This window comes from Tachysurus fulvidraco, chromosome 9, assembly GCF_022655615.1.
Source record: "Tachysurus fulvidraco isolate hzauxx_2018 chromosome 9, HZAU_PFXX_2.0, whole genome shotgun sequence".
Taxonomy (NCBI): Eukaryota; Metazoa; Chordata; class Actinopteri; order Siluriformes; family Bagridae; genus Tachysurus; species Tachysurus fulvidraco.
Genome location: NC_062526.1, coordinates 5781278 through 5805050, shown reverse-complemented (window position 1 = coordinate 5805050; position 23773 = coordinate 5781278). Strand labels below are relative to the sequence as shown.

Genomic DNA, 23773 nt, shown 5'->3' with positions numbered 1-23773 from the left:
TCTCTATGCTCTGAAGCAAATTCCTGTACAATTATAACATGTTACAACTCACAGTAAATGTGCTGCAAGTTCCTGTCATGTTGTCTCACAAATGTGCAAGCAGAAGTAGCATTTTTACAAATCAGAAAACTTTATTTTGGTTTATAGCTCAAAATGTAAGTGTTTTTAAGTTCAGAAAACAGCTTTTAGTTTCAACTAAAAGTATATATAAAATCAGCAATTTAAAGCAGAAACACAAAAAATCTAACAAACACAAAACTATAATCGTAATGAATGTTGCTAATATTGATGAACACATTTTTGATTGAGTAACATTTATCACTTTCTAATTTAAGATTTACTTTTTGTTTTAAGCCATTATGCTTTAGGATCACACAAATGTTTTAGGTAGACATTTAAAAAGTCATATAGTATCTGTTAAATTCACCTGCAAAATATGTTAGGTGTAATAAAAAAGAATTAGATGATGTAGAAAAAACTATAAAAAATAGACTGCAGGAATAATCAAAATGATTCATATACATTTATATGGTGTACCTTTAAATGCAATGTCTGTGAAAGGCTGTCAGAGATGTGCATCAGCTCACTCAAACCTCTATATGTTCAAGACACTAATGATCATTTGTTCCAGCTGTTCACTGTTGAAGAGCCTGAGCAGAGAAAGCGTACAGGAAAGGGTTCACACAACTGTTAATAAAAACCAGAACTGTAGTAACATTCTCTACAGATACTACAGATCTTAACAGACTGTCATTCCCAGTCAGTGCAGCAAAGATGATCACAACGTCAGAGATTTGATTCGGGATCCACAAAATGAAGAAAAACACCACAATTCTGGTCACCAGCTTGGTCAATGAGTTACTGCTAAAGAAAGCTGAGTTATTAACTCCTCTGTGAAGTTGAAAGTAGAAATAAGATACGATGGTGAATGAAGCCACAAATATTATAATCTCCCAGGTTAATGTAAGCACTCTTTCAGCATTATTCCGATATCTTAGCGTGCACTGAAGTCGTCCTCCTCTGTCCAAGCTTATATTGCTTAGTATGAGACCATAGCATGATAAAACTGCACTTAACATCCAAATCCCAATCAAAAGGATCTTCTTTCCTTTTCTGCCAAGCTTCTTCCATTTCTCAGGATGCAGCACTTGGATGTATCGCTGCATGCTCATCAAAATCACACACAGTACGCTGCAGTAGAAGCTTAAGTAGATCATGTAAGAGAGAAGATTACACAAGACCAAGCTAAACACCCATTCATGCAGAACAGCCCAAATCCAAACCGGGAGAGAAATCAGAGTGAGTAGATCTGATATGGCCAGGCTTAGCATCAGTCTCGGGGTGAAACTGCCTCTCTTCAGCCATCCAGAAAGACGCAGCATTACAGCAATATTACCAGGGACTCCTAGTATGAAGCAAACTGCCAGCACACTACTGGAAATCAGGTTCACAGTAGAGACAGGAGCGGTGAGAGAGCTGTTGGATGAGTTGAGCTGCTGCATGTTTAGAGCTGTCGTGTAACAGAGTGTAGCAGAAAATAAATGAAGTAGATGTGAGTCTGTGGTTTCTTATGTGGATAAAAAACATGGTGTCGAAACATGCATGTCAGCAGGTTATGACATAAAAAATCACCAATGTATTTTGCATTTCTTTAGGTCATAAAGAAAACAGAATTGCGAGTAGTTTGCAGCTTCCTGTTACTTATTGATGTGGTCATTGTGGGGGCTTGAGTTGAGTCAATCAGATAAACTGCATTTGAAATGAAAATGTTTATGTGGTATGTACTACTTTTGTTGCAGTATCCCTTCTCATGAGAGAACTGATGGTTGTGTGTGTGTGTGTGTGTGTGTGTGTGTGTGTGTGTGTGTGTGTGTGTGTGTGTGTGTGTGTGGTGTCATTGGTGGTATGCTGCAGCACTTGAACTGGTAAGAAGACGTGTACATTTCGTTTATTTCCTGCAGTCTGATCATTGTGAAGACAGTCACAGCCTAACCCCACAGTGATGGATGTGAAGAGAACAAAATCACTGGCTGATTTGTATAAATCATACAGGACATACTCAGATAAATTAAGTTCCCTTTCGAGGGAACTCGACGCTACGTCAGCACTGACGCAGCGTCTCGTTCCCCTCTCAGGGAACCGGGTTACATACGTAACCTGGTGTAGTTTTTACAGTTAGGCAGAATCAAGAGATTATAGTTAAAATGTGGGGTGTGAAGACAGAAGGAGAGGAGAGAGAAAGAAGAAACTGGCTGGAGAAAAGACTTGAGACTTCAGTACAATTCTGATCCATGTAACTGGTTTAATACCATAAATGTACTGCCATTACAAGCACATTTCAGTGTTTAAAGTAGAAAAACCCCCGGTGTCTTTTGTGTGACACCAAATAATAGGATTATAATTCACCACAGTAAATAGGTGAAAAACAGTAAAGGCAAACAGTGCTATATGTGCTGAAAGGATATTCAGATTGAGCAAGGGAGAAAACAATAACTAGTTTGAGCTCAATTACAGAATAGTTTGCAAAATATTAAGTAAAATTTAAGTAATATATATATATATATTTGGATGGGGGGCACGGTGGCTTAGTTGTTAGCACATTTGCCTCACACCTCCAGGGTTGGGGGTTCGATTCCCGCCTCCGCCTTGCGTGTGTGTGGAGTTTGCATGTTCTCCCCGTGCCTCAGGGGTTTCCTCCGGTTACTCCAGTTTCCTCCCCCGGTCCAAAGACATGCATGGTAGGCTGATTGGCATCTCTGTAAAATTGCCCGTATTGTGTGAGTGAATAAGAGTGTGTGTGTGTGCCCTGTGATGGTTTGGCACTCCATCCAGGGTGTATCCTGCCTTGATGCCTGATGACGCTTGAGATAGGCACAGGCTACCCGTAACCCGAGGTAGTTCGGATAAGCGTTAGAAAATTAATTATGAATGAATGAATATATTTGGATTAACTACACAAATGTGACAGGACATTAAAAATTAAAACACCACAATATTTCATAATTTTCAGCTCTGTATCAGTTGCATTTCTATCTTTTAATAGGTGTGAGTGTGTGTGTGTCTTTTCTGCCACCGTACTGGAATCTATCTCTACTCTTAAAGCTCTATGCTCTGAAGGAAATTCCAGTACAATTATAACATGTTACAGCTCACAGTATATGTCCTGCAAGTTGCTCTCATGTTGTCTCACAAATGTGCAAGCAGAAGTAGCATTTTTAAAAATCAGAAAACTTTATTTTGGTTTATAGCTCGAAATGTAAGTGTTTTTAAGTTCACAAAACAGTTTCAACCAAAACTATATATAAAATCAGCAATGTAAAGCAGAGACACAATAAATATAACAAACACAAAACTATACTTATAATGAATGTTGCTAATATTGACTGACATTTTTGACTGATTAACATTTGTCACTTTACAAATTTACATTCACAAAATTTTCAGATGCACTTATCTTGAGCAATGTACAAAAGTGCTTTGTAGTCTCCAGCAATGAATACATTAACACTCGTTCACTAGGTTACAGACTTAGGATACATCAACGTTAAGCTTTTTTGTTTCAAGCCATATTGCTTTTACTTCAAATGTATTAGATGAGTTGGATGAGATGAGCTGCTGCATGGTTAGAGCTTTCATTTAACAGGGTGTAGGAGATAATATAAGAAGCAGACGTGTAAAAGTCGGTGGTTTCTTGTGTATAGAAAAACATCATGGTGTCGAATCATGCATGTCAGGAAGTTATAACACAAAAAGATCACCAATGTATTTTGCATTTCTTCATGCATTCATTTTGATATTATAACAATTTATGCTTTATAAATGTATTGACAATAAAGAGATTCATGCAAGTGGTAAAGACAGACAGGAAAAAATATTTGTTGTCTGGAAATTCCAAGTAAACCAGTTCAGTCATCTGCATTAATCTCTTGTAGACCTGTGGAGGTGGGGGCATGGTTAAGTGGAAGTGAATGGAGGGTGGATTTGGGAGAGTGAGTGTCAAGGAGGTGACCACACCTGTAGGAGATTTACTATCAAAAGTTCTAATTTAGTGAGTGACAACAGAGATATGCATGAGATACGAGAGCACAGGGATATAAACAGAGCACAGCTATAGCTGAGCTGAGCAGAGCTGAACTTTAATGTGTATGTGCTTAATTTGGTGTGTCTCCTGTGAGCGTGACCATGATTCAAGAATCACTAAAAATCTCTCACATGGGAAGAAAGCAAAAATAAATTTGAAAATATCTTTTTATTTGTCCCAAGCCATAGTGAGGATTCAGCAGGCAATAGGGGAGAAACAGTACACAGGCAGAAAGTTAGTTAACCAGAAGTAGTAATCCATACAGGCAAAATAATCCTACAAGGGCAAGGCCAAAGACGTAGTAAATCCAATGGCAAAAAAGCAGAGCAGAAAAATAAGGCTTGGTACGCAACTGGGTTCACAATACTTCGCATCATATAGCCATTTGTGGCTAGCTTAAATGCTGGCGCATCCGGAAGTCGAAACCAAATGTGACCTTGACTGGACCCAGAAGTTAGTATTCTGGTGTTGGCTCCCTCCAGAGAGCTGGCGAGGATGTTCTTACAGAACAGGGGATCAGTTTGCACGCTTTAGAAAACCGATCTGTGAATTGGGGAGATCCATGTTCATTGCCTGTGTGTCCCGAGATCCAGGAGGTATGAACCCATTCCAAGATGCGTCGCCTGAAATCTGTGGGTACATATTGCAGCCTAGTAGGGCAATCGGGGGGGGGGGTGGGGGGGCAGTCCCTCAGTTGTGCTTGTCGTATCTCCTCCATAAGGTCCCATCATATGGGCGCAATGACTAGGGGGGCGGGTTCTGGGTCAAGTCGGAGAGAAAGTGCATCGGCTTTACTATTCTTGGAACTTCTGTTCTTATGGTCCGTTAGGATTTGAAATGGACATTGAGCAAACTCCAACTAGTGTCTCCATTCCTCCAATGCGTTCCTGATGGAGAGCAGTTCCCGGTTTCCACGTCATAGTTTGCTTTGGCCGAGGTGAGCTTTCTAGAACAGAATGCACATGGGTGTAGTTTGGCTTGGAAACCAGCCAATAATATTTTTTTTTAGAAAAAAAAATATTACAGAATTTTCAGCTCTGTATCAGTTGCATTTCTTCTTAGGTGGTGTGTATCTTGTGCCTCCATATTGGCATCTATTTCTACTCTTAACTGTCTGAAATGACTCTGAAGCAAATTCCTGAAATAATTATAACGTTACAACTCACGGTAAAAGTTCCTGTCATGTTGCCTCACAACTGTGCAAGCAGAAGCAGCATTTATAAAAATTTGAAAACTTTATTTTGGTTTATAGCTCGAAATTGTGAATTTCAAAAAGAGCTTTTACTTTCAACCAAAACTATACACTATATGAAATCAACATTGTAAAGCAGAGAAACAAAAAAATCTAACAAACACAGAACTATACTTATAAAGAATGTTGCTAATATTGAGGAACACATTTTTGGATTAAGTAACATTTATCATTTTCTAATTTAAGACATACATTTTGTTTCAAGCCATTAGGCTTTAGGAGCACACAAATGGACATGCATCAGCTCACTCAAACCTCTATATGTTCAAGAAACTAAGGATCATCTGTTCCAGCTGTTCCCTGTTGATGAGCCCGAGCAGAGAAAGCGTACAGGAAGGGGTTAACACAACTGTTAAAAAAAACCAGAGCTGTAGTAACATTGTCTCCAGATACTGCAGATCTTAACAGACTGTCATTCCCAGTCAATGTTGCAATGATGATAACAATGTCGGAGATTTGATTCGAGAACCAAAAAATAAAAAAACACACCACAATTCTCGTCACCACCTTGGTCAATGAGTTACTGCTAAAGAAAACTGAGTTATTAACTCCTCTGTGAAGGTGAAAGTAGAAATAAGATACGATGGTAGATGAAGCCACAAATATTATAATATGCCAGATAACCGTAAGCACTCTTTCAGCCTTATTCTGATATCTTAGCGTGCACTGAAGAAGTCTTCCTCTGTCCATGCTTAAATCGCTTAGTATGAGAGCATAGCATGATAAAACTGCACTTAACACCCACATCCCACTCAAAAGGATCTTCTCTCCATTTCTGACAAGCTTCTTCCATTTCTCAGGATGCAGCACTTGGATGTAACGCTGCATGCTCATCAACACCACACACAGTATGCTGCAGTAGAAGCTTAACAACATGATGTAAGAGAGAAGCTTACACAAGACCAAGCCAAACACCCAGCCATGCAGATGAGCCCAAATCCAAATGGGCAGAGAAATCAGAGTGAGTAGATCTGATATGGCCAGGCTTAGCATCAGTCTCGGGGTGAAACTGCCTCTCTTCAGCCATCCAGACAGACGCACCATTACAGCAATATTACCAGGGACTCCCAGTGTAAAGCAAACTGCCCCCACAATACTGCCAATCAGGTTCTCAGTAGAGACAGGAGCGATGAGCGAGCTGTTGGATGAGTTGAGGTGCTGCATGGTTAGAGCTTTCGCGTAACAGGGTGTAGGATCTAAATACTAAAAGAAGCAGAAGTATAGGAGTGTGTGGTTTCTTACCTAGCTTAAAAAACAGCATGGTGTCGAAAGATATGTCAGGAAGTTCTGGTGAAAAAGGTTCAGCAGTATATTTTGCATTTCTTCATACACTCATTTTGACATAATTTAGGCTTTATAAACGTATAAACAGTAAACAGATGAATGTAGGTGGTTAAGACAGATAACAAAATGTTTTTTTAGTCTGAAAATTCAGTAAAGCCAGTTCAGTTAGCTGCATAAAATTACATTGCATAAAATTCTGCTGTTTCTCTTGTAGATCTGTGGAGTTGAATGGAGGGTGGAATCAGGAGAGTGAGTGCTAAGGAGGTGGCTACACCTGAGAGACAGCAGAGATATACATGGGAGACAAGACAGCACAGAGACACAAGAGAACACAGCTAGATCTGAGCTGAACAGAACTGACTACTGTGTATGTGCTTGAGTTGGTGTGTCTCCACTGAGAGAGGCCATGATTCAAGAATCACTGGAAAAACAGAATTAAAGAGAATGAGTGAGAGTCACACTGGTGTAGAAACATGAGGATTTCAGGATAAATGTGATGATCGAGGCCAAAAACACGCAGTACAGATGATAAAAGAAGAAGAAAAGAAATGTTTTTTCCTTTGAACAAACAAAATTAGGCAGGCTTATACATAACAAAATTCACGTCCAACAAGGTTCCATACAAGAAATAAAAAACTTTAGATAATGTATCCAGGCCAAAAACACATCAATGATTAAATGTGTCCCCTGTTAACAAAGTAAGAAACAAAAATAAAACCAAAAAGGAAACAAACCCTAAGATAAGGAGCACAAAGTGTTGCTATTGCTGAACAACACAGACCTTGTATAATACGTCCACCACTATGAGAAACAAAAAGGTAAATCCATACATATCCATTTCATTATACATAACACAATACAAACAATTACCTAAATAACAATCAAAACTACCGCAAACAAACAATCAAAGAAATAAACTAAATGAATTGAATAGAAAAATATCCCTCTGAGCCCTCTGAATTTAAAAAAAAAAAAACATGAACAAAGTTTTAGACTCATGGTATCTAATGTATGTAACCTAGTGACCCAGAGTTAATGTATCCAATGATAGGGACGTAAGCACTTCTGTAGGTCGTTCTGGATAAGTGCGTCTGCCAAATGCTGTAAATGTAAACATAAATCTGAACCTTATGGTTTAGTCCAAGTTCCTCTAGAACACATTAGTATGGAGCCTGAAGCCCCGCCTCTCTCTTTGTTTGCTGACGCATGGAATGTGATCGTCCATGCCATGAACCAGAGTGATCAAGGACCCAGGGAAAAGGTAATTAGCAAAGAGGAATCAGTAGTGTGCACCCATCCATACATCAAGATTTTAATAAACTATTAACTGGTTTTATTCATTCTCATAAATTAGAGGATTTTAAAAAATAACAAAATTACTAAATTTCACATGAAAATAACATTTAAATAATGGTAGAGGACAAATATGTGAGGTGGGCTATGCACCATCACAATAAAATAAAATCATCATGGAGTGTCCCTTTCCCAGATCATCAAGAGTCACACTGGCATCCACCAGACTCAACACCAGGCCCTTCATGAGCTAAACTTGGAGCAAGAGCAACACTTCCAGCTTCTTCAGACACAGACTGAGCATTGATAGATGCTTTGGAGGACCAGACAACTGCTACTCTAGCAGCACTTTTGCAGGGAACCTGGGTAGTTCTAGTTCCCAATGCACCACAGGCTTCCTCGATCAAGTTGGGACATATATCGCTTGTAGTTGCAATGAGACTGGAGTGACAAATTTTGGTTTTATTTCACCATAGAACATCTTGAGATACTGCATGGTTTAATTATAATTCTTAATTATATATATATATATATATATATATATATATATATATATATATATATATATATATATATATATATATATATATTTTACACAAAACGACAATATTACATCATTTTCAGCTCTGTTCAGTATCAGTTGCATTTCTTCCTTTAGTGCAGTGTTTCTCAAACGTTTTCAGCCCAAGGACCACTTTATCTTCCAATTTTTTTCTGAGGACCACCTACAGAATCCCACTCTAACACGCCCCCAAAAACCAACAAAATAGGAACGATAAGCTAAATTTAAGTTTAAAATGCAACTGTTTCAAGTCAAAAACTAATTATTCAAACACAAATGCAATTATATGATCAGAAATTATTATATAATTTTTTACAGAAGAGAAAATCCTCGTGGACTGAGCACGCATGGATGTATCACACAAAACACAGAAGATTTGCCTCGTTACCAATGTCCGTGGACTCGTCCAGCTGAAGAGAAAAGAATGGACTCTGGTGTAATCGTGTGATCAGCTGCTCTTGGACAGTGTCATTGGACAGAGGTACTTTGTGCATGTCATCACTAGCTTTCTAACCTAACATTACGTTTGCCATAACTTCTGCAGCAGGCTTAACTAGAGTCTCTCCAATTGAATGGGGTTTTCCCGTTTTTGCAATGAGTAGAGACACTCTGTATGATGCCTCAGTAGCCTTTGCATTTTCACCGGGCATAAAAAACTGTGAGGTGTTTTTACTCATGTGTCGCTCAAACTCATCACGTTTTCTCTCAAAAATGACACTGGTTTATCTGTACAATCTTTGTGCTTAGACTCAAAGTGACACTTGAGTTTCGATGGTTTCATTGCTTCATTAGCCAATATTCCATAACACAGAACACAGTGAGGTCTAGGATCCTCAAGATCCCCAGTCCAGAAAAATCCAAACTTCATGTACTCATTGTGATATTTTCGCTTAATTTTCTCACATGGTTTTCCACGGTGCGCTAGCTCCGTGGTATGAGGGAGTGTTGTGGCCAGTGGCCGTGACTCTGTATCTTCAGTTCCGGCTTCAGTGGGCCTTTGTGGTGCTGTAGTTTTGCTGCATTCAGTAGACGCTTGATCTTTTCTTTTGACTCCTCTTTGGTTTAGCCACCGATCCATTTTTACGTTATTAAAACAGAATGGCAAGAACTGTTTCGCAAGTACATTAAAAATCTACTTAAATAAGTGACGATTTTATAAACACTTGCCGAGATTAGGTCATCTTTTCGCGGACCACTAGGGGTCGATGGCGGACCACTAGTGGTCCGCGGACCACACATTAAGAATTACTGCTTTAGTGGGTAGGGGTGGGTGTGTGTGAGTGTTTTCTGCCTCCATATTGGCATCTATTTCTACTCTTACAAGTCTGAAATGGCTCTGAAGCAAATTGCTGTACAATTATAACATGTTACAACTGTACATGTTACAGTAAATGTACTGCGAGTTCCTGTCATGTTGTGCAAGCAGAAGTAGCATTTTTAAAAATCAGAAAACTTTATTTTGGTTTATAGATCAAAATTTTAGTTTCAACTAAAACTATATATAAAATCAGCAATGTAAAGCAGAGACACAAAAAATCTAACAATCACAAAACTATACTTATGATAAATGTTGCTAATATTGATGAACACATTTTGGATTGAGTAACATTTATCACTTTCTAATTTAAGACTTACTCTTTGTTTTAAGCCATTATGCTTTAGGATCACACAAATGTATTAGGTAGACATTTAAAAAGTCATACAGTATCTGGTAAATTCATCTGCAAAATATGTAAGGTGTAATAAAAATTAGAAGGTGCAACAAAACTATAAAAATAGGCTGAAGGAATAATCAAAACGATTTATATAATTTTATATGGTGTTCCTTTAAATGCAATGTCTGAGAAAGGCTGTCAGAGATGTGCATCAGCTCACTCAAACCTCGATATGTTCAAGAAACTAAGGATCATTTGTTCCAGCTGCTCTCTGTTGAAGAGCCCGAGCAGAGAACGCGTACAGGAACGGGTTCACACAACTTATATCGCTTAGTATGAGACCATAGCATGAAAAAACTACACCAGGTTATGTATGTAACCCGGTTCCCTGAGAGGGGAACGAGACGCTGCGTCAGTGCTGACGCTATGGGAATGCTTCTTTGAGGAAGTTGTGTCTGAAGCTCTGTGTGCACACACGCCATTTAATGGCTCGGAAAGGACACGTGACGGAGTAATTACTCGCCAGTAAGTCCATATAAGGGCATCTACGTCACGCTGCTCCAGCTCTCTTTGTCTGAAGGAAGCGCGAACGGATGCCTGGGGCATGGCCAGCAACGCAGCGTCTCGTTCCCCTCTCAGGGAACCGGGTTACATACGTAACCTGGTGTAGTTCCCTTTCGAGGGAACTCGACGCTGCGTCAGTGCTGACGCTATGGGAATGCCAATACCCACGCCGCCACGCTCCAGTCGATGACTGCGCCAGAGGCCGTGAGAGAGCACGAGCAGACTGGGAACAGCACATCATAGGCCCCGCAGTACCTGGGACCCTGGAGTGGGGTCCAAGTCCAGGTCATAGAATCTGATAAAGGTGTGCGGAGAGGACCATCCTGCCGCAGCACAAATATCTTCAATGGGGACACCCCTGGCCAAGGCACTGGATGAGGCAATACCCCTAGTGGAGTGGGCCCTGATGCCAAGAGGTGAGGCATGACCGCGCACCTCATAGGCCTGAGTAATGGCCTCCACCACCCAGTGCGCCAGGCGCTGTTTGGAAACTGGATTACCCCTATTCCGGCCCCCAAAACAGACAAAAAGGGCAGAGGAGTTACGCCACGAGCTAGAGCGGTGGACATAAGTCCTCAGGGCCCTTACCGGGCAAAGCAAGTGCAGCCTCTCCTGCTCCGCCGACTCATGGGGCGGGGGACAGTAGGCTTGCAGGATGATTGGACATCCTGCCATCCTGGGCACCTTAGGGACATATCCTGGCCTGGGGTGCAGGATAGCCTTGGACATACCGGGGGCAAACTCTAGGCAGGCGGGGGCGATCGACAAAGCCTGCAAATCCCCGACTCTCCTGAGAGAGGCCAAGGCAAGAAGCAGAGCAGACTTCAGGGTCAGAAACTTCTCAGAGGCTGACTCCAAGGGCTCAAAGGGGGCTTCCAGCAGCCCCTCCAGGACCACGGAGAGGTCCCAGGAAGGAAGGCGTGGCCTAGAGGAAGGCCTCAGCCGCCTGACACCACGCAGAAAGCGAGAGACCAAAGGGTGCCTACCCAAGGAGGCCCCAAGGACAGGTTCGTGGTTCGCGGCAACTGCGGCCACGTACACCTTTAGAGTAGACGGGGACAGGCCCCGAGAAAAGCAAGACTGCAGGAACTCCAGCACTGTACCAACCGGGCAGTGAACTGGATCCTAAGAGTGCTCGTCACACCAGAGGCGGAAAAGCCTCCACTTCAGAGCATACAGTTTCCTAGTGGAGGGAGCCCTAGCATTCAGCAGAGTCTCTGTCACCTCAGTTGAGAGGCCTGCGTCTAGGAGCTGGTCCCCCTCAGGGGCCAGACCCAAAGCTTCCACATCTCGGGGCGGGGGTGAAGAATTGCCCCCTGCGCCTGAGAGAGGAGATCCCTCCTGACGGGAACCTCCCATGGAGTGCCGTACAGGAGGGAGACTAGGTCCGTGAACCAAACCCGAGAGGGCCAACGGGGGGCAACCAGGAGAAGGTTGACCCGGTCGTGGCGCACTCTGGCTAGGACTTGCGGGAGCAGAGCTACCGGGGGAAAGGCATACAGACGGAGCCTCGGCCACGTCCATACCAGGGCATCCAGGCCCAACGGGGCCGGGTGAGAGAGGGAGAACCACAGCGGACAGTGGGTCGACTCCTCTGAGGCGAACAAATCCACTTCCGCCCGGCCGAAAATCTGCCAGATTCGCTTCACCACTTGAGGGTGAAGACGCCACTCCCCAGGCCTCAGCACCTGCCTCGACAGGAAGTCTGCCTCCCGATTTACACGCCCTGGGATAAAAACCGCTCTTAGCGAAAGAAACCTGGTCTCTGCCCAGAGCAGAATCTGCCACGCCAACCTGAACAGGGGGCGTGAACGCAGACCGCCCTGATGGTTGATATAGGACACCACCGCGATGCTGTCTGTTCGCAGAGGGAATCCCTCACAATGCACGCAGCCGGCTCCCTCGAGAGCCGACCGGGCATGCTCCTCTCCCAAACACACCACACAAAGAGAATGCGCGTCGTCCGCCGTGATAAAGCGGGGGCAAGGATGCACGCATCTCTTAAAGTGCTTAGACTGCAACATTTTGCCTAGTCTTTCCCTATTTTTTGTCTTTCCCTGCACTTGACAGACAGACAAACGACACGCATACACAGAGCGCTTCCTGAAGACAAAGAAAGCTGGAGCAGCGTGACGTAGATGCCCCTTATATGGACTTACTGGCGAGTAATTACTCCGTCACGTGTCCTTTCCGAGCCATTAAATGGCGTGTGTGCACACAGAGCTTCAGACACAACTTCCTCAAAGAAGCATTCCCATAGCGTCAGCACTGACGCAGCGTCGAGTTCCCTCGAAAGGGAACTGCACTTAACATCCACATCCCAATCAAAAGGATCTTCTTTCCTTTTCTGCCAAGCTTCTTCCATTTCTCAGGATGCAGCAATTGGATGTATCGCTGCATGCTCATCAAAATCACACACAGTATGCTGCAGTAGACACTTAAGTAGATCATGTAAGAGAGAAGCTTACACAAGACAAAGACAGACTACTTTGTTTCAAAGTAGAACATCTTGAGATACTGCATGGTTTAATTCCGATTCTTTTATTTACAAAGAAGACAATATTACATCATTCAAACGGGCAGAGAAATCAGAGTGAGTAGATCTGATATGGCCAGGCTTAGCATCAGTCTCAGGGTGAAACTGCCTCTCTTCAGCCATCCAGACAGATGCACCATTACAGCAATATTACCAGGGACTCCCAGTATGAAGCAAACTGCCACCACAATACTGGCAATCAGGTTCTCAGTTGAGACAGGAGCGGTGAGAGAGCTGTTGGATGAGTTGAGCTGCTGCATGTTTAGAGCTGTCGTGTAACAGAGTGTAGCAGAAAATAAATGAAGTAGATGTGAGTCTGTGGTTTCTTATGTGGATAAAAAACATGGTGTCGAAAGATACATATCAGGAAGTTCTAGTGAAAAAAGTTCAGCAATATATTTTGCATTTCTTTATGCACTCATTTTGACATAATTAAGGCTTTATAAATGTATAGACAGTAATGAGATTCATGTAAAACCAGTTCTAGGACCAGTGGCACATGATGGAATTGGGGTATTGGTCTTGGTTCCCAATGCACCACAGGCTTCCTCAATCAAGTTGGGACATATCGCTTGCAGTTGTAGTGAGACTGGAGTGACAAATTTTGGTTTTGTTTCAAAGTAGAACATCTTGAGATACTGCATGGTTTAATTCCGATTCTTTTATTTACAAAGAAGACAATATTACATCATTATCAGCTCTGTATCTGTTGCATTTCTTCCTTTAGTAGGTAGGGGAGTGTGTGTGTGTGTCTGTGTGTGTGTGTGTGTGTGTGTGTGTGTGTGTGTGTGTGTGTGTGTGTGTGTGTGTGTGTCTTTTTTTGCCTTAAATCTCTACGCTCTGAAGCAAATTCCTGTACAATTATAATATGTTACAACTCACAGTAAATGTGCTGCAAGTTCCTGTCATGTTGTCTCACAAATGTGCAGAAGTAGCATTTTTAAAAATCAGAAAACTTTATTTTGGTTTATAGCTCAAAATGTAAGTGTTTTTAAGTTCAGAAAACAGCTTTTAGTTTCAACTAAAACTATATATAAAATCAGCAATGTAAAGCAGAGACACAAAAAATCTAACAATCACAAAACTATACTCTTAATGAATGTTGCTAATATTGATGAACACATTTTTGATTGAGCAACATTTATCACTTTCTAATTTAAGACTTACTTTTTGTTTCAAGCCATTATGCTTTAGGATCACACAAATGTTTTAGGTAGACATTTAAAAAGTCATACAGTATCTGTTAAATTCACCTGCAAAATATGTTAGGTGTAATAAAAAAGAATTAGATGATGTAGAAAAAACTATAAAAATAGACTGCAGGAATAATCAAAATGATTCATATAATTTTATATGGTGTACCTTTAAATGCAATGTCTGTGAAAGGCTGTCAGAGATGTGCATCAGCTCACTCAAACCTCTATATTTTCCAAGACATTAATGATCATTTGTTCAAGCTGTTCCCTGTGGAAGAGCCCGAGCAGAGAAAGCGTACAGGAAGGGGTTCACACAACTGTTAATAAAAACCAGAACTGTAGTAACATTCTCTACAGATACTACAGATCTTAACAGAGTGTCATTCCCAGTCAATGCAGCAAAGATGATCACAACGTCAGAGATTTGATTCGGGATCCACAAAATGAAGAAAAACACCACAATTCTGGTCACCAGCTTGGTCAATGAGTTACTGCTAAAGAAAGCTGAGTTATTAACTCCTCTGTGAAGTTGAAAGTAGAAATAAGATATGATGGTGAATGAAGCCACAAATATTATAATCTCCCAGGTTAATGTAAGCACTCTTTCAGCATTATTCCGATATCTTAGCGTGCACTGAAGTCGTCCTCCTCTGTCCAAGCTTATATTGCTTAGTATGAGACCATAGCATGATAAAACTGCACTTAACATCCACATCCCACTCAAAAGGATCTTCTTTCCTTTTCTGCCAAGCTTCTTCCATTTCTCAGGATGCAGCACTTGGATGTATCGCTGCATGCTCATCAAAATCACACACAGTGCGCTGCAGTAGAAGCTTAAGTAGATCATGTAAGAGAGAAGATTACACAAGACCAAGTCAAACACCCATTCATGCAGAACAGCCCAAATCCAAACCGGGAGAGAAATCAGAGTGAGTAGATCTGATATGGCCAGGCTTAGCATCAGTCTCGGGGTGAAACTGCTTCTCTTCAGCCATCCAGACAGACGCACCATTACAGCAATATTACCAGGGACTCCCAGTATGAAGCAAACTGCCAGCACACTACTGGAAATCAGGTTCACAGTAGAGACAGAAGCGGTGAGAGAGCTGTTGGATGAGTTGAGCTGCTGCATGTTTAGAGCTATCGTGTAACAGAGTGTAGCAGAAAATAAATGAAGTAGATGTAGGTCTGTGGTTTCTTATGTGGATAAAAAACATGGTGTCGAAACATGCATGTCAGCAGGTTATGACATAAAAAAATCACCAATGTATTTTGCATTTCTTAAGGTCATAAAGAAAATAGAATTGCGAATAGTTTGCAGCTTCCTGTTACTTATTGATGTGGTCATTGTGGGGGCTTGAGTTGAGTCAATCAGAAAAACTGCATTTGAAATGAAAATGTTTAGGTGGCATGTACTACTTTTGTTGCAGTATCCCTTCTCATGAGAGAACTGATGGTTATCTGAGAAACTGGCTGGAGAAAAGACTTGAGACTTCAGTACAATTCTGATCCATGTAACTGGTTTAATACCATAAATGTACTGCCATTACAAGCACATTTCAGTGTTTAAAGTAGAAAAACCCCCGGTGTCTTTTGTGTGACACCAAATAATAGGATTATAATTCACCACAGTAAATAGGTGAAAAACAGTAAAGGCAAACAGTGCTATATGTGCTGAAAGGATATTCAGATTGAGCAAGGGAGAAAACAATAACTAGTTTGAACTCAATTACAGAATAGTTTGCAAAATATTAAGTAAAATTTAAGTAATATATATATATATATTTGGATGGGGGGGCACGGTGGCTTAGTTGTTAGCACATTTGCCTCACACCTCCAGGGTTGGGGGTTCGATTCCCGCCTCGCGTGTGTGTGGAGTTTGCATGTTCTCCCCGTGCCTCGGGGGTTTCCTCCGGTTACTCCAGTTTCCTCCCCCGGTCCAAAGACATGCATGGTAGGCTGATTGGCATCTCTGTAAAATTGCCCGTATTGTGTGAGTGAATAAGAGTGTGTGTGTGTGCCCTGTGATGGTTTGGCACTCCATCCAGGGTGTATCCTGCCTTGATGCCTGATGACGCTTGAGATAGGCACAGGCTACCCGTAACCCGAGGTAGTTCGGATAAGCGTTAGAAAATTAATTATGAATGAATGAATATATTTGGATTAACTACACAAATGTGACAGGGCATTAAAAATTAAAACACCACAATATTTCATAATTTTCAGCTATGTATCAGTTGCATTTCTATCTTTTAATAGGCGTGTGTGTGTGTGTTTGTGTGACTTTTCTGCTGCCGTACTGGCATCGATCTCTACTCTTAAAGCTCTATGCTCTGAAGGAAATTCCAGTACAATTATAACAGTCACATTTTTGACTGATTAACATTTGTCAGTTTACAAATTTACATTCACAACATTTGGCAGTTCACTTATACTGAGCAATGTACAAAAGTGATTTGAAGTCTCCAGGAATGAATACATTAACACTCGTTCACTAGGTTACAGACTTAGGATACATCAAATTCAAGCTTGTCTTTTTGTTGATTTTTTAACACAATACACACAGGGAAAATAATTGTAATTTAAGACTTACTTTTTTTGTTTCAAGCAATTATGCTTTTGGTGTAAATGTATTAGGTAGATTACAAGTTTGAAAAATCATACAGAATCACTTTATATTGATGAAATTAATCTGAAAAAATATGTTAAAAGGTGTTATAAAAAAAGTAGAAGGTGCAAAAAAACTATAAAAAGACTAAGAAATAACATCTGTGATAGGCTGTTAGAAAAGTTCATATTCTCTCTCAAACCTCTATATCTTCAAGAAACTAAGGAGCTGTTCCCTGTTGAAGAGCCCGAGCAGAGAAAGCATACAGGAAGGGGTTCACACAACTGTTAATAAAAACCAGAGCTCTAGTGACATTGTCTCCAGATTCTGCAGATCTTAACAAACTGTCATTCCCAGTCAATGCAGCAATGATGATCACCATGTTGGAGATTTGAACTGGGATCCAAAACATGAAGAAACACACTACAATTTTAGTCGCCACCTTGGTCAATGAGTTACTGCTAAAGAAAGCTGAGTTATTAACTCCTCTGTAAAGGTGAAAATAGAAATGAGATACTATGGCAGATAAAGCCAGAAATATTATAATCTCCCAGATTAAAGTAGCCACTCTTTCAACCTTAATCCGATAATTTAGCCTGCACTGAAGACGTCCTCCTGTGTCCAAGTTTAGATTGCGCTGTACAAGAGCATAGCATGATAAAACTGCACTTAACATCCACATCCCACTTAAAAGGATCTTCTTTCCTTTTCTGCCAAGCTTCTTCCATTTCTCAGGATGCAGCACTTGGATGTATCACTGCATGCTCATCAAAATCACACACAGTACGCTGCAGTAGACACTTAAGTAGATCATGTAAGAGAGAAGCTTACACAAGACAAAGACAAAGCCATGCAGAAGAGCCCAAATCCAAATGGGCAGAGAAATCAGAGTGAATAGATCTGATATGGCCAGGCTTAGCATCAGTCTTGGGGTGAAACTGCCTCTCTTCAGCCATCCAGACAGACGCACCATTACAGCAATATTACCAGGGACTCCCAGTATGAAGCAAACTGCCAGCACACCACTGGAAATCAGGTTCTCAGTAGAGACAGGAATGATGAGCGAGCTGTTGGATGAGTTGTGGTGCTGCATGGTTGAGTGCTGTGGCTTGGAGGAAACTGTAGATCTAAAGTAAGCAGAAGTGTAGGAGTCTGAGAGATATGTCATGTCAGTAAGGATACGGTTTCACATGTCATTTTGAAAAAGTCCGGAAATGTTTTTTATAGTGTTACCGGCCCCAGACCTAGGGGATATCTGTGCCGGCAGCAAATGATACACAGGTGGACCACTGAGAGAAACACGAGAGAACAAAAGTTAGATGCGTTCCAAGCGGCAGTTAGTTTATTACTGCAATACTTTTTCTTTAAATGCTTTAACTTCTGAGAAAAATTACACTTTCTAAACTTCAAGTGAATTTGGTAAAACACAACTCAACAGAAAAAACAAATTGACCAAAACACTTCCACGGTATCTGATATTCTATACATTATGTATACTTGTAGGTGTGAACATACATATACAGTTATGTGCATTTGGAGGTTTCATCAACTTACAATAATTATAACTTACATTGACGGTACAAAAAAAAGTGTCAAAACTGCACAAAAACATTTATAAAAGACACCAGAAAACCTTCAAGACATTGAAATACATTGGATTTCCTTACACTTGATATATTAACCAGATAGAATTTGTCTGTCACTCTTTCACTCATGCACGTGCACACACTGGAAAAAAATACACGTGCTGAACCCCAAAATGGCGATTGAAATTAGAATGCAACATACACTCAGCAATGTAATTCTAGAACACTTCCTAAACACTTTTAACCTATACATATGACATGAACTCAGTATTTGAGCCTGATAAACATTTATCTAATGTCATACAGCACAAACCAGACACGACACATGATTAAACTTATTATTTGTTTTTTTTTATATAATCCTCTATGGATTAAAATACAATGCTTAACGCTCAAACTCTATGTATAACACCTGCCGATTCACCCAAGTACAATAAAATTTATATTTTAGTTATTTATGTTCATACCTGAGAGAAACAAGAGAGAACAAAATTTAGATGCGTTCCAAGCGGCAGTCAGTTTATTACTGAGCGCGTTAAACAGGGGGAAGTAGCTCTCTCGCTTGTTTCATGCGCACCCAATGTACCCTCTAGTGGTGTGGCGGCGTAATAGCAGATGTGTTTCTGAAAAGCTCTAATTTTGTAGTGTAATTAAAAAAAATTAAACATGAGGAAATGTATTAATGGGGGGTAATCAAACTTACAAATTAAATTTTATTTTTATTTTTTTTTTACCCATTCCACTCTCCCCTGTTTTTAGGGATGTCTCCGGACATCTAGAACTGAGGTCGTCACTTAAAGAATGTATGCGTTTTATGTGCATGTTTTAGAATGAACAGTGCCCTCTATTCTTTCATGACCCTTTTTTTTTTAGAATGCCCATACTGCTGGCACTGGGTAGTGGTGTATGTCAGGTAGCACAGGGTAAGTCTGGACAGGGTAAAGGACACAAGCATGCATTGTGTTGGCTGTTGGTCTCCAAGTTTGATATATAGGTTGGCCCATCTGATTGTACGTGAACAGCTCCTTTGGCTTAGCTGCACGGGTAGACCTGCGCAGGATGACGTCATCATCATTCACTGGCCGTGCAACCTGCTGGGCTCCCAGATCAATTTCCTCATCACTACCAACCATGCAGTCATCCAATTGTCCCTGAGGTTCCACGTATGGCAACGAGTCTGTCAGTGCTTGAGATGGTTCTGATATCACAACCCGAGAGTGCTGCTCATATGTCTCAAGGTTATCTGACTTCGCCCTGCAGTGTACAGGGTGAACCTCTGGTGCTGCGACACGAAGATGACTGTGTGGCTCACTCTGGAACTGTTTGGGAATTACTCTTTTTCTTTCGTACACTGGTACTAATCTGGGATTACATGCATATCCTTCCTCATCCCCAGAATCACTGGTTTCAGGCTTGAGGGTGTCAGACAGTGGATGCTGTTCTGAGCATTTGAAGCCATGTTCTATTCAGACGCTCAACAGGGTTCCCCTGTGGGTGATAGGGGGTTGTTCGAGAATGACTAATGCCAGCCAGTCGCTCAAGTCGTTGGAACAAGTTATTCTCAAACTCCCGGCCCTGGTCATGATGAAGCTTTTGTGGATACCCAAAGCATGGAATAAAATCATAGAAAATCTTTTCTGCAGCCGTTTTGCCTGATTTGTTCCGCGTTGGGTATGCCTGGGCGAAACGAGTAAAGTGGTCTACTAGAACCAAGATATACTCGTAGCCTCCTTTACTTGGTTCAAGGTGCAGATAATCAACAGACAATAGCTCAAATAACACACTAGTTGTAATTGAGCCCATTGGTGCCTTTTGAGGGACAGTAGGTCGCTTTTGCTTGATACATGGGCATTGACGAATTACATACTCTTCGATGTCACGTTGCATGAAAGGCCAATAAAATCTTTGCCTTTCCAGCCGAATAACTTTGTCCGCCCCGATATGCCCCATGTCATCATGAAGATGTTTGAGCACGAGAGACCGGAGAGAGTTAGGGAGGACCAGTTGTCTATGTTGCCCTGTCTGTCTGTATAAAATTCCCTTGTCAAGTCTAAGTCTGTTCCATTCATGTATCAGTCGTCGTGTGGTTGGATCCATTTGTCTCTTGTCTTTGTTTTTGGGGTTCCATCCTTTCTCTTTCATTGTCATTATGTTACAGATGGAAGCGTCTTCTTTTTGGGCAGTTTGAATGTCTTCAGGAGGAATAACAGGTGGGCTGGCAGGAAACACATCACTGGAACAAAGCTGAAGGGCCGCAACCCATGGTACTTCTTTTTCTCTCTCTGCCTTATCTCCCTGCCATATGGCAGAAATAACATCTGGAGGTAAAGACTCAGAGTATTCTCTGATGTGATCCTGAAGCTTCACTGGGAACCAAGAAAGTGTGTCCGCGTCTGTGTTGGTTTTGCCTGGCCTGTATTTAATGGTGAAGTAAAAGTCAGCCAATTCACCCACCCATCGATGCCCGACAGCACTCAACTTGGCTGTACTCAGAATATAGGTAAGTGGGTTGTTATCTGTGAATACTGTGAATGTAGGGGCATAGTATAGGTAATCACGAAATTCATCACAGATGGCCCATTTTAAGGCAAGGAACTCAAGCTTGTTGGAATGAAGATGATAATTCTTCTCAGCGGGCATGAGTGTTCTTGACCCATAGGCAATTACACGTAATTTACCCCCCTGTTCCTGATAGAGTACAGCCCCCAGACCTTCATTGGATGCGTCGGTGTGAAGGATGAAGGGTAAATCAAAGTCTGGGTAGGCAAGGATGGGAGAAGAGGTTAACATGTCGACAAGGCGAGAAACAATAGCGCTGTGTTCGGGGGTCCACTGAACTGGTGTCTTAGATGGCAACTGACCTTTTTTAACACTCTGTTTGGTTGGCCCAGTTTTGACCTGTCTCTCTTCAGACTCAACAGGATGCTCTTGGAGCTTAAACAGTGGGCGGGCTATTCTGGAAAAATCCTGAATAAACAATCTATAGTAGCCCAAAAAACCCAATAAAGCTCTAACTTCTCCCACATTCTTTGGTTTCCTTTCCTTCCATTGCAGCACTGCTTCCAGATCTTTTAAACAAGGTTTAAACAATTCACACTTTTTTGGACGCAATTTCATACCATGCTCTCGTAAGCGGCAGAAAACCCTCTGCAGGTCTTTGACGTGGTCCTGAAAGGTTTTCGAAAAACAGAGAACATCGTCTAAGTATGGAAAACCACAAGTAACCTCCAAGGCTATCTAATAGATCTTGTATACGTGGCAGGGGATGGCGGTCGGGAATGGTTTTACTGTTTAGTCCATGAAAGTCAACACAAAGTCGAAGGCTCTTATCTTTTTTTCTAACACAGACCACAGGGGAGGAGTAAGGTGATGTAGACTTCTGAATCCACCCATGATCAAGAAGTTTTTGAACATATTCCTTGTCTTCTCTGTACAAAGGCTTTGGGACTGCGTTGTAGGACTTTTGGACTGGTGTGTCATCATTTAAGCAGATTTTGAGCTGTAAGTCAGGAATGCAACCAATATCTGTGTCATCTCTAGCAAATACATCAGACTGATCAAAAAGCATTTTTCTGACTATTTTCTGTTCGTCCTCTGTCAGATGGGATACATCTACTGGAGGATGCCATTTTTCTTTATTTAGATGCACAGAACGATTCCGGTCATCATCAGTCCTCAACTGAGCTGAGCATAATCGGGGAATATCTTGGTATCTGGACTCGGGACTATCAATGGTTTGCTGGACGGGTTTGAGCTCGACAATATCTTCAAGATTTCCAAGAATTGTCCTCTGTGGCAGATAAATAGCATGTTTAGTTGGGTTCTGGACTGGGATTTTGACACATTTTGACAATCCGCCAGGAACATCCACTAATGCTGGTAACAGCTCTAACCCCTCAATGCAGTCATTTCCAGCAATAGGCTGAAACAGCAGGGTTCCATTTCCGAACCACCCTCGAACCCGACACTTAACTTCCCTAATTTGTCCTGCAGGTATGGTTACACCTCTCTTACCAATGCGAACACAATGCTGTGGTGTCTCCATAAAAGTTACTTGCTGGAGGGCCAACACTAATGCTTCTACAGTAGATGTACTGACCCCTAAATCTTCTTCCAGGATTGTAGAAATGTCGTTTTTTTCTTTCTGATTGGCACTTTATTTGATGATCTCTGCTATGACATTACTACCTAAAAGAGGGTAGTTACAGTCGTGACTGATAAGAAGTGGCACTCTGATCATTACATGCCCATGATGCTGACTATGTATCTGAAGATCAATCTCAACCCATCCATCAAGAGGAACTCTAGTATTATTAGCAGCTGAAATTTCAAGGGATTGATCAGGAAACAACAATCCAAGTGGCTGTATTTTGTGTGTGGGAGTGTTTGTTCAATCCATGATTTAATCACCATTGTCACTTGTGCCCCTGAGTCAAGCAGCATCTCAAGGGGTGCCCCATTGATAGAGCATGAGACCAGACATCGCTTACCAATGAGTTGAGCTACTCTTATCTTTGGATCCGACTGACACTGTGTGTTTGACTGTGAGCGTTTATGTGTTGTGACCTTTCCTTGGGGCTCAGCACTGCTTAGGATCGCTGGCTGCACAAACGAAGCAGTGAATGCAGTTTGTATTGTTTTTTTGTACACAGTCGTTGCATTTACCTCTTGTCTCAGATAATGGTGGTTGGGCACGATCAGTAGGTGAGCGGCTGTCTTGCAAATTCACAGTCTCAGTGGGGGTGGACATCTGGGCTAGATGCTTGGTTAGAGAAGAAACTTGAGCAGTTAGTTTTTTGATAGCATCACGGTTTGCTTGTAACTCAGCATCAACTTTTGACGGGGTGCTTAGTTCACTTTGAGAGTGCTGAGCTGCATTCACAGTAACTGGTCTGTGTCTACCTATGAACCCAGTCTTTTTAATCACCCTTCTTCTTCAGTTGTGGATTTTGTTATTTGTTCCAAGAGTAAGTCATCACTAACCTGCATGTCTGAGAGAAAGGTTTTAAGATCATGTCTAACATGACTGTTTCTTTAATTTAATCCCTGGTAAAGTGTGTGAAGGAAAGTGCCCTGAACAAGCTCTTTGTTATAGCTGAACCCTACACCAGGTTGTTGTGACTCAAAGAGAACACGCTGCTTTATACCCATTATTC

At 41.5% G+C, this 23773-nt stretch overlaps 3 protein-coding genes and 1 pseudogene across 3 annotated transcripts; all 4 read right to left on the bottom strand.

The window, feature by feature from the left end:
* Positions 1-21: 21 nt before the first annotated feature.
* Positions 22-1517, bottom strand: LOC125145549 (leukotriene B4 receptor 1-like). Its single transcript, XM_047818813.1, has one exon. The coding sequence runs from the start codon at positions 1500-1502 to the stop codon at positions 636-638; it is 867 nt and encodes a 288-aa protein (XP_047674769.1). The 5' UTR covers positions 1503-1517; the 3' UTR covers positions 22-635.
* Positions 1518-5465: 3948 nt separating this feature from the next.
* On the bottom strand, positions 5466-6669 carry LOC125145569 (leukotriene B4 receptor 1-like). The gene has a single exon (XM_047818959.1). It carries the CDS (start codon positions 6495-6497, stop codon positions 5607-5609), a length of 891 nt encoding a protein of 296 aa, XP_047674915.1. The 5' UTR covers positions 6498-6669; the 3' UTR covers positions 5466-5606.
* Positions 6670-13669: 7000 nt separating this feature from the next.
* Positions 13670-16240, bottom strand: LOC113653282 (leukotriene B4 receptor 1-like). The gene has a single exon (XM_027162783.2). The coding sequence runs from the start codon at positions 15553-15555 to the stop codon at positions 14680-14682; it is 876 nt and encodes a 291-aa protein (XP_027018584.2). The 5' UTR covers positions 15556-16240; the 3' UTR covers positions 13670-14679.
* Positions 16241-16493: 253 nt separating this feature from the next.
* LOC113653228 lies at positions 16494-18204 on the bottom strand (annotated as a pseudogene).
* Between the last annotated feature and the right edge of the window lie 5569 nt (positions 18205-23773).

Bases quoted from the DNA above. Each gene is read 5' to 3' on its own strand.
- LOC125145549 (XM_047818813.1), bottom strand. From the start codon at position 1,502: ATGCAGCAGCTCAACTCATCCAACAGCTCTCTCACCGCTCCTGTCTCT.
- LOC125145569 (XM_047818959.1), bottom strand. From the start codon at position 6,497: ATGCAGCACCTCAACTCATCCAACAGCTCGCTCATCGCTCCTGTCTCT.
- LOC113653282 (XM_027162783.2), bottom strand. From the start codon at position 15,555: ATGCAGCAGCTCAACTCATCCAACAGCTCTCTCACCGCTTCTGTCTCT.